We start from the raw sequence: 19866 nt of genomic DNA, 5'->3' as shown, positions 1-19866 counted from the left end.
TAATTTTTGTATGTGGAAAATCTCACTTGGGGAAAAACCAGCGTCGACGGTACGAAGGAAAGCTGCCAGTTTTTCACTCTCAGCTGTGCCGTTCAGCTTTCTCGTGCATTTCGAAGGATGTGCATCCACACACACACACACCCAGCCGAAGATCGGTCGCCGAATCGGATTGCATTCGTGTGGCTGTGTGTGAGCAATGCATCGGACGCATGCGATGTGGAAGTTGTAAAATTGCAAGATTGTTGCTGAGTGCAATCGAGTCAGTCGTGGCGCTTCCCGCACAGCTGCAGGAAGTGCGCGTACTGCTGCTGTGTGGCGTTATCCAAACACGCTTGTCTAAATGAATCGCGTCTAAAATTAGCGATGAATGTGAGATGGTTTACATTATTTGTTCAACCATATTTACGGAAGGAATTTTTTTTGAAGGGCTTTCCGTCAGTTCCCTTAGAAAATTTTGCCAAATTTTCGCAAAGCTCATCTTCATTATTTTCAAATAAAAAAAAAGGGAATTAGGAGAAATAACTTTGTGTTGGTTTGAATTTAGCCCTTAATTTACCTTCTTTCCTATTCACAACCTTTGGTTGGTTTAATGAGGATGCTCTACCGATTACAAACGATTAAATAACTCAAAACTCAGCAAAGGAGGAAGCCTACTTTTTCGGAAGCATCTCAGCAGTCAGTAGCAAAACTACGATGAAAAAGCACACCCAATAAATAACGAACTCGTAACGTGTTAGGCTCTAAATGATGGCGTAAACGTGCAGCCGGAACATAATGTCCCGTCTCGTCCGTGGTCGCCTTGGCACCTTAAAGCTTGGGAGATTTAAAAAAAAAACAAAAGAGCTGGATAAATTAAAGCCTCCTTCCTTTCCCGTCTATCTCTCGCTCTCTCTCTCTCTTGGTGAAGTTTTTTCCCCCCAGAAACAGAGTTTTGTTCACACACTGCGTCTGATGATCGCTTCATTCGCCACTCTAAAAATGGGTGGAAGATATTGTTATAACATATAATTTGTGCTAATGGTTATGGGGTGGCTTTATTTATCATTACCCTAACAAATTGATAGATTTCATTGATTCACCTTTGCGGGGTGACGGTGGCCGGCGTGATCGAGGGCAGCAGTTTGATCGATCGATAGTTCTCCCGGTACGGAGCGCCCAGATCGTTCGTCGATCCAGGCCAGTTCATAACTCAACCAACGAAACTCGGGACAAAAAAAATGAGCAGAAGGAAGTTGTAGCTTTTGTTGCTGCCGTTTCTGTTGACCCTGGCACTGGCGTTTTCCAAAAGCCGCGAGCAAACATAAGCATACAAACAAAACGTTCAACCATGTGGCTGCCACCCTTCCACCCCCACTCACCCTTCATCATCTTCAAACTCCGGCAAACCGAAGCCTCCGAAGCTGTTCATACAAAGCGAACCGCGCGTGCGGCCAAATGCCGCAACTGTTGAATGCATGTCGTAAAATAAAAATTTATGATTGTAATTATCATCTCTTCTCTCGCCCCGTGTGTGATAGACCCCAAGGGGGAGGTCTGGGGTGGGGGGAGGTGTCGAGTCACTCGAGAAAGAGAAAAACCAAGGAGGGAGTTGAAGGGAAAAGATCTTCGCGCAAGACTGCATCACCATCTTCTTCAGGGGGAGGCTGCTCTGATGCTTTTTGCAAACCGGGAGTTAAGACAAAAGGCAAAATCAGTTCAGCTTCTCTTTTTCGCGGTTTGTAGCACAATGATAATACGTTTGCATTGCCATTGCATCGTTGTGTTTTTCCTCCTCTTCCGTTTCACTCTGTCCCCCCCGCCCCGGTAACGTTCTTAACTCCCGCGCCTAGTCGTACTGTCTGTGGTGGATTTATTACCGAAAGGTGGCACAAGTGCAAGTAAGTTGCAACACTTTAGCTACGGTGCGTTACTCGTCGTACACCGTGTAGGTTGTTGTATGGTCGCGTATCTTCATTACCTTTAGAACCCGTGCGCTGGAATGATTTCGCATCTTTTTAATCAAATGGCGTCAAGCGTTTAGGGCACGGGATTGGGCGAAAGGAATGGTAACGGTTATGAGGTCTTATCTGTTTGACCGATTGTGTGCAGCAGTTTAGATATAATTTGTGGCACGCTTTATCGCACCGGTACGACAATGTTTCACTGCAGCACGCGCCGGTTGATGGTTTTTGATGGACGCAAATGGCAAACAAGAAGATATTATTTCTGTGTTTTTTGTTGCTGGCTGACAGACTGATTTTCCACTTGATGCTCCGTTACTATGTGCAGTTTATGACCGTGCGGGCTTAGGAATTTAATTTGAAAAATTAGCTCAAACAATTGTTTGTTTGAAAGAAAATATTTATTACAAGAAAACTCATTTTCTCCAAGGATTTAAAATGCATTTTTTTTGGGATTTTTTTTTTTGGAATCTAAAACTATTAGACCACAAACACAAAAAAAAACCTCAAACTTTTTGGTGATTTTTGGTGGATGAAAACAAATTACAAAACTAAAAACAAAACACTCCGACAAAAAACCTCCCGAAATGACGACCTGCTTGACGACTGATCATTATGACGTCGGTCTTCCTGAACTGATCATTATGATCGCAATCGGGTTGATATGGGAGCATCGGTATCGTTGCTACCATTCCACTTCTCGGTCAACAAGTCACCGCGTGCTTCAGCTCTTACGGGTGGCATCCCGAGTGGTTAGGCATCCACGTTTCCATGGAGCGGATCGCGACGTAGAACCGAGCTGGTGCGAATGGTAACCATCAAATCGAGCAAATCGAGATGGATAATTTTCGATTATTACCGGGTACCGAGCCAAACGAAGGGAAATGATATTGTTTTCTCGTGCCGTTATACGACTTGTGTGTTTGCTAGCATGCTTTTTGTATTCCATGTTTTCTTCATGTTTGGCTTTTGTTTTGCTCGTCGAATTGCAAAGGATTCACCAACAGCTCTTCGGGACCATTCGTCAGGAATGGAGATCTTAGGCATTGAGGGAGTGGAGCAAGCTTCACATGCTGCAATTCTTGCATCTTTCCGCTTATATCAACTGGTAATTGCATAGTATGGAAACAGCACCACGGTGGTTTGAAACGACGAACGTGTACAGCCAACTTCCCCCAAATGTCTGGTTGCTTGCAGGCATTTTCTGCGCAGGCATTAATCGTCTCGGGAGATCCGGGTGCCGCAGATCTCGCAGCCCCAGACACGGAGGGACGTAAGACATGATTGCTTCACGCCACGGCTTCGTCGCCGAGACGGCCGACGGACGTATCGGAATGCAGGTACTGGGCGTGGCACATCCCGGGGAAAAGCTGATAACTTTATGATGTGTCGAAGATGAGAAAATCATGACTGTTGTATTTTTATGTGTTTTTAAATAATACAATTGACGTTATGTTTAACGGCGGTTTGGCTGCCGTTGGAAGAATGGCGTTTTTTTGTAATGGTGGTGTGTAAAGGGGTTGTTGTTTTATATTTTTTTGCTTTAAACGTACATTACTCGGAGGGATTGTGGTTTTGTGGTCTGCACGATATTGTTTGATGTTTTTTTTATTCATTTCAATAAAGTGAGTTTTGTGGGGGTTCTGTTTGTTGAATATTGGAAACTATTACCTCTCTTACTTTTGTGTTGATGAATAGTTAGGTTATGCCAATTATTCTTGAAGATCTTGATGATGTAGAAAGGATTCTTAAGTCCAAGTAAAATCCCTTCCCTCAATAGATCTTCAAAAGTGTTTGAAGCTCAACATCGAAAAGAATTCAAACATAAATATCTAGTACAGTACATAGTGCTGGAGCATGCTATCCGAGCGTGGAGTGAATGCAGAACTGCACTAAACTCGAGTGCTGCATCTGCACTGACCCAGTGCCGGAGTGCCCTCGCACTCCAGCTCGGAAAGTGTGATTTGCCACCGACCGAGCTTCTTTATAAATAGGAAGTCATTTCAATTCATTGATTGAATGGGTGAGTGACGTGAAATAATTGCATTCATTGCAGCTCTCTCGCAAAGAATGGCCAGCCAGTGGGGAGAATACGACGGAGCCTCCCCTTGTGAATCTGCAACAGGAATAGAAGAAGAGCAATGGGCTTGGGGAGGTTAGGGTGGAGAGTAGAAGGAAGGAAGGAGAGGGTTTGATTTGAATCTGTACGTAACGGCGCTAGATGGTCCGGTAAGCCAGACATGGGGTGTTGGTGCTATGGCTCAATGTCATCACAAGTTGCGTGAAGAACACCAAATTGCACCTCGTGAGCTGATTCGGAAAATACGCATTTTTCGACGCAATGACGATATAATCAGGCGTGTGAATGTGTGAGTGCGATTTGACGTATCTGCATCGCATCGGATCGTTTGTTTCGTTAGCCAATTTCCCATCCAATAAAGTACAAGTTGGGGAACGCAATCGTATCCAAAAAATACGCGTGCAACTGCTCTCGTCATGCCACGTCAATACCGTGCTGCGGAGACCCGCCGATTACCAAAAACCTCGTGCGAGCAGTATGTTGAAGTTGCGAAGGTAAAGAAGGTATTGTGCAATAGCATTTCTTGAAATTCGCGTCTTGCAGCAAAAGAGCCTCTGGGAGGCGTACGGGAGAATTGTTGTAAAGAAAGTTCAAAATCCCCCTTTAGTTGCGAACGTGTTCCAGTTAGATATGTTTGAAAGTTCCCAGATTTGCAGCATATAATACTACCTTCAACGCCTTTCATATGATCACCTGTCATGGCGGTACAGTAGAACCATCCACCAGCAAGTGTTTGTAATCAGTTTATTCTTTTAGAATTATCATACGTAAAAAAACCTTCTTACTGCGAATTGCACAAATCATTTGTCTGCTATCGAAAGGGGAACGCGCTGTATCGGTAACGGAAGCGGAAGAAAATGATCGATTCCCCGTACAATAACGGCGGTGCATCAACTTCTTTTCGGGACGAAACGTAACGATAAAGGATGCGAAAACAATACTAACAACTAACACAACACAAAAAAAACCCGAAGTGAGGACTGCCTGTGAACTTGATTGGCAGGGGCGCCGGAATGAGAAACGGGAACGAGTTCCCAACATCATTATCATCATTACTGAAGTGATCGCGTCATTTATGATCTGCTAAAGTTATGACCATGGGGAGCAGGGGCAGAACAAAAGCACGACAAAAAAAAAATACCAGTGGTTTGGGCGTAGCCGTGCTCCCGAACGACCTCGAGAAATGCATAAATTGGACGTCGGTCCAAACTCACGAGCAGATCACTCGGGGCCATCTCACGGTGTGCCGATACCGGTGTGGCTGGAATGGAAAGCGTCCAGCATCCATCCATTCCCCTTTTATCGTGGCACGGGCGAAAGGGAAAGCGGCGCAAGGTTTGCGAAGAAGATAATGAAGCTGAATGCAGGGGCACGGAGAGAAACAGCACGCGGTGTGAAGGTGTATTGCAACTAAGGAAACAATTCTGAAGATTGATCGTGTGACGAACCTGGGCGAATGAAATATAAAAAAAAGAGTCAAGCGAGCGAGAAGCGACGAAGGTACCACTTGGGGCCACTCTCGGTGCATCATCTTGCAGTCTTGCCGCCCGGAGGATGGAAGGGATGGAGAAAAAAACCATTTGGGATGGTGGTCTGGAGAGAACCGTTTCAAATCGCCACAAATCGATCAACGACTGTCGAAGGTTCGTCGCCTGGCGGGAAGTGAAGTGGTGCGCGGTTACTACCATTGTCTCACCCTTTACCAGACCAGAGGGGTTGATGCTGGGTTGGGCGAAGCCCCGAAGCTGGCACCGATACACCATCGGTATAGGGCCACTGACGGTGTTGAGGCACTAGCAGCTTCTTTAAAAATTGATTTCAACCGCGAATTGAAGGTACCGCCCGAGCTCGCCGAAGCAAAACAAAAGACTTCGCCGAGGGACTTCCAATAAAATCGACAAATGAACGATCTTTCTCCCGCACCGGGAGAACCGTCTGCCATCCAGGGGACCAATCTGCGCCATTGCGAAGGCCATGTTCGGGTTAGAGTCACGGGGCGATGATCATGATGCACTGTATACTCAACCATAATCATCTTCGTCATCGTTCGCTACAGGAACGGGAACGTCCTTTCCCCCAAAGGGAGAGATCCTCAGAGCAACTGCATACAAGTGCTGCCCATACGGGCAGCTAATGCAGAATCAATCAAGACGGGTAGAAGAGTCGCTGTTCGATGTCTGAGGTAAGGCTCCTTCTGATCGCGTTCGATAGTGAGCTAGAACTCTCTGGGGCTCGTACAGTCGGTCCTATTGAGCAGTTCCTCTGATGCATTGTGTGAATTATATAATTAATTTTCCTTCTCCACTCGATCGGTTCGGATGAAGCCGGTTGGGGTTTGCCCGGTGTAAGATCCAGGCGGCATCGAACCTTCATTACCAATGCGTCAATGAGCGTGTGTGAAAGCCCACCGTTTGCAGGCGTGATACGATGGCCCAATTGTCCCGTAGGGCGAGGACGAAGGTGGCGAGATGATCGCGTCGGACCTCCTACCAGGGCGTGCGAGGTGTGTCTGTTTGTGCTAATCTGTCGGTCGAATATTTGCCACAATAGTCGGTAGCAGCCGTGACGAATCGGCGCCTGCTTGCTCGGGTGCCTTCTTGGTGTCGCTTCTGGCGAATATTGTTTTGCCGCGTCATTCCCGATGGCGGCTTTTCAGTGCGGTCAAGATCAAACGGCTTGATGCAACATCTTCACCAGGATGCATTGAAGGTGACCCATTTTTTTTGTTTTTGTGTGATTGTGTTTTCGTATCTGGTTTGATTTTTCGCTTGCCCAATCTAAGTATCGAGCGATTCTTGATTAATATTTTGATAAATCGTGTTGACTGTCAGGTGCATGGGTTCTTTTGTTAGGATAATTTTTAGTAGAACAACGAAATGAAATTGTGAAGAATGATACAATTAACTAAAGAAAACTGGAGGTTAAAAAAAGACAAGCTTTTTTTCATCATTATGACTACAATGGTTGATTACTCCATTTCAAGGACTCACAAATTCATCTCTTCAAAAGCACGGGGTATAAAGATATTAATTATGTTTTGTGTTGCTAATGTTTTTCTTAGAACTTGTTATAAAATTGTCTATTGTCTATAAGTCTAAAGAGATCTTAGGACCTTGTCTATTACCACAGTTTTATTGCATTGTTGTATTAAAAATTTCACAGTTTCGTTGTAAAAAAGTTTGTAACACTAGAACTACCGGACCAGTCATTTTGACATTAAATTGTCTCATTAATTTTTTAGGTTAACAACAATCCTCAAGTAGTTGATGCATCATTTTTAAATGTTTATTTTACAGTAGGGTCTCCAATAAACAATTTTTTCAACCAATCCGTTTCTTTTTCAAATTGATCACTAATTTTTTAGTTCAAATTCTTGCCATGTCTGCTTAGCTGGGTTCACCGTAGTTCACGACCCACCCGTAAAAGAATTTTCAACCCTATTACATAAATTATGTATGAATTTTATTGATTGACTTTAAATCGCTTGCCTGCGTGAAACGGTGTGGTAGTGGTATCGACCGCACAACAATACAACCCAAGCACCATGAGTACAGTGACAATTGCAATACGAAATAAAAGTTAAGCGAACGACGACGACGGCCGATCACAAAAAAGGGGAAGCAAAGTTCGAGTTGAAAAAGGAATCCCTCTAATTTCTTTCCGGCTGTCTTCTGGCACAGAGACACTACGGAGGTCATTGGGTGAAAAGCGAAGGGTTAGTAGTTACTTCAAAAAAAAAAGTCAGACAAAAACCCAGAGAAAATGGGAAAATAAAAATCCCCGTCAACGGTTGTAGTTGCAACAGGCACCAAGGAAAGCTAACCTGCCATCTCGTGTTCAATGGGTAAGCGGGCTTTACGAATGGATAGGATTAAGTGTTCGCAGAGTTAGTGCTGAACGGATTCGTAAAATCGATCTACATAGAAGCAGCTGCCTGTTGCTGCCGTATCGAGGCCAGCTGACGTTATACTATCTGTAAGCTTGTCGGCCGTTAAACGCTCGTGTACCGTTTGCGATGCATTAATTAACGTACCGAGCCACAGGAGCCGTGAACCAGGAGTTGTCGACCAACGGTGTGGAACAAACCCGGGTACGAGTGGTGGTGGGTTGGGGAAATCATTGACATTGGACAAATTTGCATACTGTCTGTGATAAAAGATGATAAAGCAATGTGAGTTTTGTGTAGCATTTCCGATAACCGTTTAACATCGTTTTAATTAGTCACCAGTACCAGCAGCTTCAGTACAAGGCTTCAACTGTTCGATGACTTTGAGGAGCAGTTCGGCTACGTAATGACGCAGAGATTTGACAACTCTTGTCGGTTTGAAGACGCGCTGCGAGTTTCGCTGATAGCCGCGACTTAATCGCGCTTCATCAGACCTTGTGTGCGTTTGTGTGAGTTTCGTTGCGGCAATTGCAACGGTGGGTGGCATTGGATTCAAAAATCCACGGCATTGTGACTAGCGGTGCAGCTCTAATCTTATCGCTTGATACGGGCGCCCTCTATTCTAGTCCACTCGCCACACCCGGCAACCTTTCGATTTTACCCCCACCCAGCCGGCTTCCTTCACAACTCTACCCTTTATGCACCCCTTTGGGCTGACTGCTTTTTGTTTGCAACTCGCAACGCACCACTCGCTTCCGTAAGCGCATCGTTTTGTTTGTACGTCACCCCGTGTAACATTGTGTGCTTCGTCCAGCTGTATACAGCTCCACAACGGCGTACGGAACGAATGTCATTTTCTTGTCGCAGACGAGGTTTTTTCGGTTTACAGTGTCGGACGCTTCGCTCCCAGGTCCCAGGGATTGGCAAGTGTGTTATCAGCTGACGATTTTTGCCTGCATTTCGCTGCGCTGCGAGTGACCTCGAGTAGGGATTTGCTTTGTAAACATAACGCTCGTGTCTGGCATGGCGATTGTGTTTCTGCTGCACGTCTTAGCTATGTGTGTGCGTGTGACCAGCTAGTTTATGACTAGCTTAGTTTATAAAAAAAGAAACAACCCTTCCCCGGCAGAACTGATTGATGTAGTAAATTCCTAAATGCGGAAGCAATTGCCATCAGTAAAGCTAGTGTATTGATAAGCTTAAAAAGTACTGTTTAAAGTAGTGTTGTGCTTCATTAATCTCACAAAAAGAGTCATATGAATTTTTAGAGCAGTAATTCAAATCTTGAGTCGATTCTCAAAAAAAATAGTAAATCCTCAAAGATTCAGGATTGTTATTCTAATGCCGAGGAGATCATGTTAGATCGTGTTAGATCATCGGGATGACTCGATTCTTAAAATCTTCAAGAATCTTCAGAATAGAAATTCAGAGCCATTGATTCAGTTCCAAGATTCTTTCAGATTTATGAATCTGAATCAGATTTATCAAACACTAATTTAATACAAAAAATATCCTCTTCTTTTGTACATTAAATGAACTTATCTATGTATCCCGCAAACCATTTCTTCTGCATTTCTGTTTTCCTATCCAACGCACGGATTTTGTTTCCGCGAGCGAATACGTTACACACTAAAGAGCAGGCAGAATAACGATAAGTGACAGTTGAATGTTCAGCTGTTCACTACTTCGCCTCACTTGGATCCCTTTCTATCGTTCCCTCTCGATACGCTCAATACGCCAAACAAGTCGACCAGAAGAAGAGTTTGGCAGTGGCATAACATACGAAGCACTGCCAGACAACGAAGTCGGCGACGACCGCCAACCGTTCCAGGAGTGACAAGTCACTTGCGTACCCGCTTCTAATTAAGCGAGGCCCACCGCGTAGAGACGGCAGAATACCTTTCCCCGTTGCGTCCTGTTGCGATGGCAAAAGGAACTATACCCCAACATCCACCCACGACAAAAGCCCGTACCAGCCGGGTTAACTCGGCAATGATCACCCAACAGCACCAAACCATGAATGATTTTATCGATAGAAATACTTTCAATAATCGACTTTAAATTGTCCTTTTTTTGCCGCACGAGATGTTTACCCCTTTTTGGTGCGTTGCTTCATTTAATATGTAACGCCAGTGTGTGTAGTTTGTTGTCGCTCAGTAACACGTTTTTGACAGTAAAGCGTACGCTCGGAAGCCAACACAGTGTTTTGGCGGGGGGAGAAAGTTGAAAATTGGGTTAGTTCCATGTGAAGGCGTCATGGGCAACTGAGTGTATTTGGTGCTGAGCTGTAAAGCAAATCAAGTTATACCGAATGGAAGCGAACGTGCGCTGCTATCGGTTTGTATCATATTCTTCGACGGGGGGTTTGGGAAGAGATCTTTGCGCATGTTGTCCGATACAATCCGGGAAGTTGCGTGACACGCGTTAATAAAGGTTCATGTACACGGGAGATTGTTTTAAAAAGGAGATATTCATTAAATATCCCATCGAGGATACTCAGCAAAGTTGGGATTGGGATGTCGCTTTAAAAGCTCAGAAAACTATTCCTTTGGATGTTAATTAGACGACTTTAACATATAAGTTTCTCCATGAAAACTCTGCTTAAATTCCTGAACGGTTGGTAGTAATAGTTTGTAAACCTTTCGCCCGTAGTGTTACTTATCAAAAATTAAAGTTTTCCCACTCCCCAGGTTACAATGTAGTTACGACGTTCCCTTCCGAAAAGTTTTTGACATCTCGTGGGAACCACTTTCACACAGGGAAACCTTGTCCAGCTCAAGTCCCTTCAATGCCCCTTGTGTGGGTGCGTGTTTCTGTGCCGGTTTCTTTTTTGCGATTGACCACTTCAGAACAATGTAACCAATCGCTTTAAATGCTTTTAAACGCCTTTTTGTTGTAAAAAATTTAAATTATTCTCCCTTCAGGACAAGAATTGTAACTCACCCCAAGTTACCCCAAGAAGTCCGTGTGTGTGGGGGAGTACACACAGCGGAAGGATGTTATCCTATGATTATGCTGTCACGGGAAAACAGGGCTAAAATCGCTGGGCATAAATGCTAGAGGGACGGACATGATGTATCCAACACATTTGCACCTCAATGGCGAGCGCAATTTAGTTAAATTAAGCGTATTCCTCTGGGAAGACGCACCGCGGTCGTCGCCGCGGAGTTGTAATGCATTGTGTCCGTTGTGGGCTAGATCGGGTGTAGTAAAGCCATGGTTGAATTGTAACAATCGTTGACCTAGGTCGGTGATGTGGCTATTGTTTGTCCCGCTCCGTTTGACCACCTCGCCCCCATGCAAGTCGATTCAGCCCAGCTGTCGGTGGCCAGCAAAGTCACGGGCAGAACTGTTTTGTGGCGAATGTATGTTGCAACTTTTGCAAACCCAACTCCCACTCCAAAACCCAGTCTACTCGACCGATGACTGACAAAAAACCGCATCCGCTCACATTGTTTCTGTGTTGGATTTGAGTGCAAAGTTCTTCTGGTCCCGAATTGCACCATGTCCTGGATGAATTCGCGATACGCGAACAGAATGTCTACGGACATGAGGTGCGAAAGGGAGTTCATTCCTGGACCGTTGCACCAGTTATAGCCGAATGACCCGCGGAAGCTTAACCGACCGACCGGGCGCGTTTTGGTCCATTTTGTCGGTTTTCCCTTTTTAGTATCAGCTGTCGTCGGATCGGAACTACGTTCGACAACAGTGATGTCCATGCCTGATATATGTATGTGTGTGGGTGTGCAATGGGGAGTTGTTTTTTTATAGATTTTTCTCGCGCCTCTTGGAATTGTGCATAACATGTCACCACAACTGTCGACACAGATTCACTCTAGTGGAAGTGCATTGTCGCACTTTTGTCTATGGGTGTGTATGTATGGGCAGTGGACTGTATTTACGCGAATGTACCTAAGCTCCTCACAGGAAGGAAGTGGTCACGCGCGCGCGGTGTTCATCCCACAAAAACACAAAAGGCGGGTACGGGATTTGCAAAACTTTACTGCATGTTTTCACCACAGACAGATAGCCAGGGTTAGGAAAAGCCGAGACGAGTTCACACATAGTGTGTGAAAGAGATAGAGAGAGAGAGGGAAAGTCAGCAGTAACGAGGTTTGAGTCTGGATTGCGTTCTAATGTGGGGCTTCCGCTGTCTGGCGACAAGGGTTAAAGCTGGCCGAGGCAAATGGGGATTCGCTGTGAAAATTGGATTCGCAACGGATGTTGACTGTTTGTGTGTTTGTCCATCCGCGGATAGTTTGGAGAAAATATGCTCATCCATCCGTAGCTAGACGATCCGTACCCGGACTCGGCTTCGCAGTAGTACAAAAAGAGCATCAAATACGCACAGGCAGCATTTTCCTGTGACTGATTTTTTTCTTCCCTTCGAAGGTATTATATTTCCCATTAAAGAGACCGTAAATGTCTTCCTCGTGCGCGGATCAGATGGGAAGCTTTATTGGTTGTTTCGCATCAACACTTAACGCCAGGCATGCTTAGGACACACTTACACGTAGGCTTGGTTTCCGTTGACCGTACGTCTGTCATTCGCGCTCTAAACATTAATAAAGACAGACGTCTTTATCATCGGCGTGCTCTGCTTTGAGGTCTGTGGTTTTGAAAACTGTGCAAAGACTCAAAAACAGCAAGAAAAAAAAAGAGGGCAATAAAATAAAAACACAAGAAGAGAAGGAAAAAAAGAAACAACCGTACGCACACCCATCAGTAACGCGAACCAGTGACAACCATCCATCCGAACGGTACCAGCGACTACTTTCCCAGCCATAAATCATCCACTTCAACCAGATTCGAGAGCCAAACCCCGTGACACACGGACACACGTCTGGTGGCGATGTCTCGTCTCGTTTTGTACCGCTGGTGGGTTGCGTTCTGGTGGGAGGTAAATTAATTTACACTTGCATACAACGAAGCACAAGTGGATGCACTTCTGGTTCCTTCACACCTACCCTCGCCCCCTTTCCGTTCCCCCCACATTCACGGTTGCCTGCGCCAATCGTGATGATGCTGACGAACGTCGTCTGTGACTAGTGACCGGCGTACGATACGATAAGCAGGGTGCTAGAATCATCATCATTGCACTGATCGACCACACCACACGGACAGATCACTCCTTCCCCCACACGCCCCTCAAATCATCCCTTATCCACCATCATAGTTGAGTGTAGTTGCAAACTGCGTCTTGCACTTTTCGATAGTAAGAAAATGTGAATAAAATTAGAAATCGAACCCACACCCAACTCTTTTAGGGTTGAGGGTAGACGAGATAGGGAAGAAAAGTGGGACGCTGGCACTGTCGATTGGCGCAAGTGGTAGTAGTGTATATTGAGAAAAAAAAGAGGTTTGGAAAGAAGTATTTGTAATTTGCTTGGTGGGTTAGCCATTTCATACCGACGCAACATCGAGGAGGACGAAATGTGTCGAGGCAAAGTTGCAACGTGCTGCAGGTTTCTATAACTCTGTGTGTCTGTTTGTTTTGCTTAGGGGAAAAACGGGGAAAGATAAGAAAACGGAAAGAATGGAAGTGTGTTGTGGGTGGGCTGTAGCAAAGCCAAAAACAAGCCACCTCTCACAAGTGTCAAGAAAACTTCCTATTCCAACAGCAAGACATTTCTTCTCCAACATTCCAAGATCACTCGGTCTGCTGTCTGCGAATTGTGACGCGTAGACGATTGGATTCGTTGGTTTAGTACAATCTGTAGGACCGTAGTGCCCGGCTTCATTCTTCCCCATCCATCTTCACCCTTGACTCCACCCTCGTTTTGAAACGGAAGGCACATTTCACGCGTGCCCTGTGTAATGTCACAGTCGATCAGTCGGGCGGGTGAAACCGATTGAATCATAAATTGCACTTACGGAAGCACTTGCACCTCCCCGCCCGAACCCAATATGTGCCGCATTTTATTTAACCACCCCCCACCCCTCATGCACTTTGTCTCCTTCAAAACCCCAGCCCCTTTCTCTGGTGCATCCATCATTCGCGTCACCGAGAAGTGATGATGCAATCAGCCGGACTTTGCTGGAACGCACGAAACGTCGTGAGAGAAGCGAGAGACAAAAAGTGCCGCGAGAGTGTACGCCGCGTGTAGCAAAGCAAGTGCAAGTGGTGTAAATGGCGCGTGCACCAACACCAACATGTATGCGGTCTGGCCGCACACAGCAACAAAAAAAGAAAAAAACCAGGCGTAAATTGTGCGGCGCGTGTATGATTCTTGGACGATGTTGTACTTCCTCTACTTGCCGGGACGCCTGGAAGTGACCCCTCCACCCCAATCCCCTTCTCCCAGTGGGAGGGGTGCATTTGACTAGCTAATTTCTCATCCCTCCCTACCCTACTTCAACGCCCTGTCTAAGCGGCGTGTGACAGTTGCTACTAGCCGTGAAATTCACGATCCACCATTGGCTTATTATTTATCGCACCCTGGAATGCATCAGCTCAATGTTTAGACAATTGTTTGCATTTGTTTTGTTAACACAGTGCTTCTTCTTCTATTTCCAACCCCAAGCCGTCAGCACTTTGTGTAACCGTGTTGAAGGTCAATCAAAGAAAGGAAGGGAGTAAGGGGGATAGGGGGGAGTGAAGAGAAAAAGGGGAGAGAGGGTAACTAGCATTCCCTATCACCAACCGGGCGGGGGGGGAGGAACGATTTGTGGCTGGTGATGGCGACGACGGTCACAAAATCCTATTGATAGAAGAAAGCACTTGCGTAATTGTTTAACGTAGAACAGAACTGCTCGTACGATTGGGAAGTGGTTTTCACGAGTTCTGCCCGCTATCGGGGCATTGGGTTTCACACATTAGAAACGGCGCGGATGTCGCGCCGGCACCAAACATTGTGTGATTGTGGAGGGCCCGACGACGACCACGACAACGTGAAAGATAAAATGTATATAGCTTGGTTGGCGCGTGCTGCTTTCGTGATCGTGCCTTCCACCTTCCCCGTTTTTTTTTTTTTTTTTTGCTAAGTGATGTGGCGAGGTCTCTTGGGTCGTTCAGATGGGTTTGTATCTGAAGGACCTGCACGGATGAAGAAGAAAGTGATGGCGAATGTGTCTGCCCGTTGAAATCAAACCGAATTCTCCCACCGTTGTCACCGAAGGGGTTGAGAGGGTGACAAGTAAAAGACCTGATAAGATGTTGCCTTGCCACACACACACACAGACTGACCCGGCACCGATGCAAGTGCAATGCTTGTTGGTCTTTGTCGTTTTTTTTTTTGGTTGCATACTGGAATGTGTTGGGTGTATAGTGGTATGTGGACTCGCGTACAAGACCTCTTTCCCTGGCATCGGTGTTGGTCAACGCTAATGGGTTGGAAGCGCTGTAAAAGGTAATCGCGGCGCGGCGAATATTGTGACTAAATATAGAGCACTTCCTGAGTTTACGCCAAGGCGTCAGGCTGAACCAAACACCAAGAAAATGAACGGAACTGCACAGTCGCCACACAAACACAGTGGGTTCGAATCGGACGGACCCGTTGGTCAAAACATGTCAGCCGACGGACGGTCACGTGCAAACGAGCCCTCCACGAGGTGTGTGAACTGTGTCGCTGGTATCGTTTACAAAAGGGTTTTTTTGTCGCTCCCCTTTTTTTCAAGCCACATGGTACCGGAGACCAATTTTTGTGACCGCGTGAATGACTCGCGACGATTGTCCGCGGACGGTGATGATGAAAAGTAAATAACATTCTTTAAGTAAATAGTTGCAACCTGAAGCTAGTGCCAATTGTTTGCCACGTCTCGTTCGTCTTGCTCCCCTCCCTTACTCTGTGTGTGTGTGTGTATTTGTGTGGTAAATGTAAAAAAGGGTAAATGTAAAAATAAAGTTTCCTTAAGCAGTATTGAACGCCGATGTGTGTTGAGACGGGGAAAATGCTCCGAGGTGAACAATCGGTCGTGACCACGGTCTGTGTACAATGGGGGAGAGAAAAAGGTGGAAAATGGGGCGAAGCGAGGGGATGAATGGGAAGGATCGAATATAGGGGATGATGGCGGGATAGGGTGGAGCTGTTTTCGGTGAGCCTTGCTGCCGGTTCTGTGCAAACATGAAAACCAGGTTCGTTGCTGTGCGATTGTTTTGTCCTTCGTTCTACTACGTTGGATTATGATGTCGCTTTTTCTTGTTAAATTGTTTTCATTAATTATATGCTTTCCATATATTTATAGGAAAATTATAAAAAAATATAAATCACCTTTTAACTTAAATGTTTTCTTCTGCTTGCTATATTTTCAGCTACTCATTCGTGTGTCTCACCAGAACCTATAAACCTACCTGGTAAGTTGAACTTTTTTTTTTTTAAATTATTTTAACTTAAGAGAAAAATTACAAAATAATATAATAAAAATAGTCATTTTGAAACATGAAACTAGTGATATAAAAAAAATCAATCGTGATCGTTATTACTAGTTGGGCTCGTTTCTATTAATTCTTCCCTCAGTGCAATCGTTTTGCGCTTCCATTTGTGTAAATCTATAAACAGCTGCTTTTATGGTCAAAGCACAAAAACCATTCTCAATAAATAATTTCACACAATCACACCAAACTTCATTCTGTCTGCGAGATCACCAATCATACGGAGCGGTTGACCTTTGCAGCATTTCTAAGGAAAGCCTTTCATTCCACCACAGGCTGATGCTGACCGACCGTTTATTTGCCCTCCGATTTGGGGCTGTTAATAGTATATCCCTGAAGAGAGAGAAGGAAAAAAAATGAAACTCCTATCGGTTTGAACCGATTGGACAATATTGTTATTTATCGCTACATTCACTAACCGATAAAATTGTCCCAAATCGTTCCGAGCACATAACTCTACCCTTGTCCGCCCTTTGCTGCCCTTTTTGGCTAAGAATGTACTGCCATGTTACCATCCGATTTGCAGTACAATTGCAACCATTGAGCGACATTTCGTGTGGGCCACCGTGTATTTGTCGTATGCATCCGTCCGTTTGGTGAGCGGTTTCTCCACCCAATGTCCACCCCTTCCACCCCCCCATTTTGGGTATGGAAAAGATACCATTTGCAAACACTCGTAACATACAGGCGTGCCGTCTGAAAATGGGGCCTTACAGGCTGGTCTAAGTGGACACAAGCGGAACGATGTTACTGCTCGATACACCGAACTACAAGCAGTTTACAAAGGTAAACACGAGCGTCTGCTTCGGTTTTTGCTCCGATTGCGATGCTCTGTTACATGTTGCTTTTTTTTTTGTATGCACACAACGGTGTTAATCTTACCCACCAAACCCTTTGCCGCAATAGGAGAAGAAAGATCACGGAAGAAGCGAACGGAAGCCGGTGTGAAAATGAATGAAAAGCATGACGAGTTTTGAGATAAAATATTTACAAACCGTCTAGCTGACTACATGTGTAAACTAACACTAATATTTTTTTTTTGCGGTACGAAAATGGCACGAAATAATAGCAAATGAAGGGTGGTTTTGTGATAAATGGCCCCGGCTTCACACGACAGAACCGGGTATCAAGTCCCATGGAATCACTATCCAGTTACATGGTAAAAATAAATCTTTTTAGCCAGTTATGTCCGGCTAGATCTTAGGGTTCTTGAAGCTAAGAAAAAAGAATAGAAATTGAAACAAAAATATTTCTTACCGTAAACACGCATTGGGGAATTTTTTTGTGAAGATGTTTGCGGAGACATTCTGTCGGCCTGATGGACAGTAAAATGTTAATGTTTATTTAATACTTTATACTTTATTTATTTATTTATTTTTTATTCAGATAGAACGGCCTGGCCTCATTGATTTTATTTAATTTTAAATGTGTGACAAATTCAAATGAATTTTCCATTTAAAACAGAACTTTTAGTAAAGTTTACGTGAAATTTTGAAGTTTTTGTTAACTTCAAAGTATGGCAGAAACACCTTTTTTTGTTCCCTTGTACTAAGGTTGTACTACCTCCTTTATAAGCAAATGTTTTTTTCAACTCCAAAAACGATCACGAGATGTATTTTTCGAGTGAGATTATGACAGTGTGCCTGATGGCTAATTTGCAAACAATTTACATCGGCCATACAGTTCATTACGGATCAAAATAAACAATCTCCCCCCTTTCTGCTTGTTTTCAATTTTTTTTTATTCAATTTTTATTTTTGGTTTGCTTTGCTCTCGCGGCGGTTCTTTCGATCACACGTCGAAAAAAAAACCCAGCTTGGATAAGTGAAGCCCGAGCACGTGGTTGTTGGGTGTTAAACTAAAAGCGTGAGGAAGGTAGGCGACGGGTTGGGAAAAAGAATACACAGAGGGAAGAAAACACAACCGAACCATATGTATCAAATGGAAGGCAACAGAGTTGATGTAAAACTGGCCAACGTTTTTGGTGCAAAACTTTATCCAAAACGAACAGAAAACTCCTTACGGGCGTCATGCAGTGTTCGCGCGCGCAATTCCCTCTGTGTGTGTGTATGCGGGTAGAGGGAAATAACACCAATTCATGTCAATGTCACTGTCACTCAACCCCAACATGCGACTGCATCATGCACGCGCGCGAGGTCCCCGCGCGACGTTTGGGGATGATGATGCGTGTGTGTGTGTACAGTGCAATGATCAACTGATGCATAAAGGGTGTGTGAGACGAGCAACGGAAAAAGAAGGGGGTTGATTGGTAAGGAGCGCCGGTACTTGATTTTTCAGGAATCAATATTCCTCGCTGTCTGTCAACCCCGCTTCCTGGTACAATTTAACAAAAAAAACCCTCCCCACAAGGGTGAGAAAATGAGTGAAACAAGCGCACAAAACACAGCGAAACAAAACCCACCCAAATTGCAATAACAATAAAATAAAATAAATCTCCTTCGACCATTTTGAGTTTTCTGATTTTTCTACATTGTAACTGAACCTTGGTTTGTGTACTGGAGTTGGCTTGGGGTGGGTTGTTCTGAAGGGGTGGGTGTGTGCATGTTGGGTGAGAAATGGAGAAGTGGAACAAGTTCATTTTCTTTAGTCTTTTAAAAATGGATGCATCCACTTTTTTTTATTGTTGTACAGTATAACCCGTTCTGCCCTCAGCAAACAAGAAGGTCAATTCTTGTTTCCGGATTGGCGAGAAATTGCAATTGATCGTATTGCTGTTACAGCGGGTACTACGATTGCGAGGAATAGATCTGAAGAAGGAGAAGAAGTAAAATTGAAGATCCATTTTCCAAGTCCATACCGAAGACCCCCGACTTTCTTACCAAGAGGACAGGTTTTTATTTCTTCTTTTTGTGATGATTAAATTGCAACATTTTGTAGTACAGCGCGATAGTGTTAAATACATGATCGACACCGCTACATCTCCTCGCCCGTTGCAAAACGTGTTCGGTACGCACATTTTCCGTTTCGCTCGATCATTGTCAACTTCATTACACTGGACCGGTACGAAGATCATTCTCCTAATGGAGAAAACCAATCCCGGGGAACGGTTTGAGCAGTTGAGCAGCAACTCATATTCGAGCATCATCTTCACCACAGCTGAGATAGTGCGAGATGGATGATTGATGCTGGAAGATGAGTGTAGGAATAATGCCTTTTGCTTGTGGAATGGATGCGTTTTGATTGATTCCTTCTTGCACCTACACGCAGACACCCGATCGTAGCCGGTTTTTATTGAAGATGCATGTGCGAACCTTTGGGAAATTGGAATTTCACGCGTTCACGCATGTCTAGACAAACCCGCCCAATTGTGGTGTGATGCGGGCTGGATTGTCCACAAGACATTATTTGCCAGCAAGGAAATGAGCTGCAGCCTGGGAATGTGGATGCTGACCATGCAAGGGAGCTGCACAGGATGGTTGTGCTGTCTGCTGAAATTAACTGTTGTGTCGTTGATGACACCACGAACCTTAACGAACCAGTTGATGAGATTGATCGTCCAAGGAACTGTGTTAGATCCAGTTACCACCAAGAGTTGCAAATCTGGCGTAATGATTAGAATGTTTCTGCC

The 19866-nt window shown here is 44.8% G+C and overlaps 1 protein-coding gene across 7 annotated transcripts in view; it reads left to right on the top strand.

The window, feature by feature from the left end:
* The window catches only part of LOC125765005 (uncharacterized), an 86176-nt gene that overhangs the window by 26423 nt on the left and 39887 nt on the right, over window positions 1–19866 (top strand). For all 7 annotated transcript variants that reach the window (XM_049429833.1, XM_049429832.1, XM_049429827.1 and 4 more), the window contains one exon: window positions 16158–16199. In XM_049429833.1, the coding sequence (XP_049285790.1) occupies window positions 16158–16199 (42 nt within the window). The remainder of the gene's footprint in view (window positions 1–16157; window positions 16200–19866) is intronic.

This window comes from Anopheles funestus, chromosome 2RL, assembly GCF_943734845.2.
Source record: "Anopheles funestus chromosome 2RL, idAnoFuneDA-416_04, whole genome shotgun sequence".
In the NCBI taxonomy this organism is placed as follows: Eukaryota; Metazoa; Arthropoda; class Insecta; order Diptera; family Culicidae; genus Anopheles; species Anopheles funestus.
The sequence above is the reverse complement of the archived record's forward strand: the minus strand, read 5'-3'. Positions and strand labels throughout refer to the sequence as shown.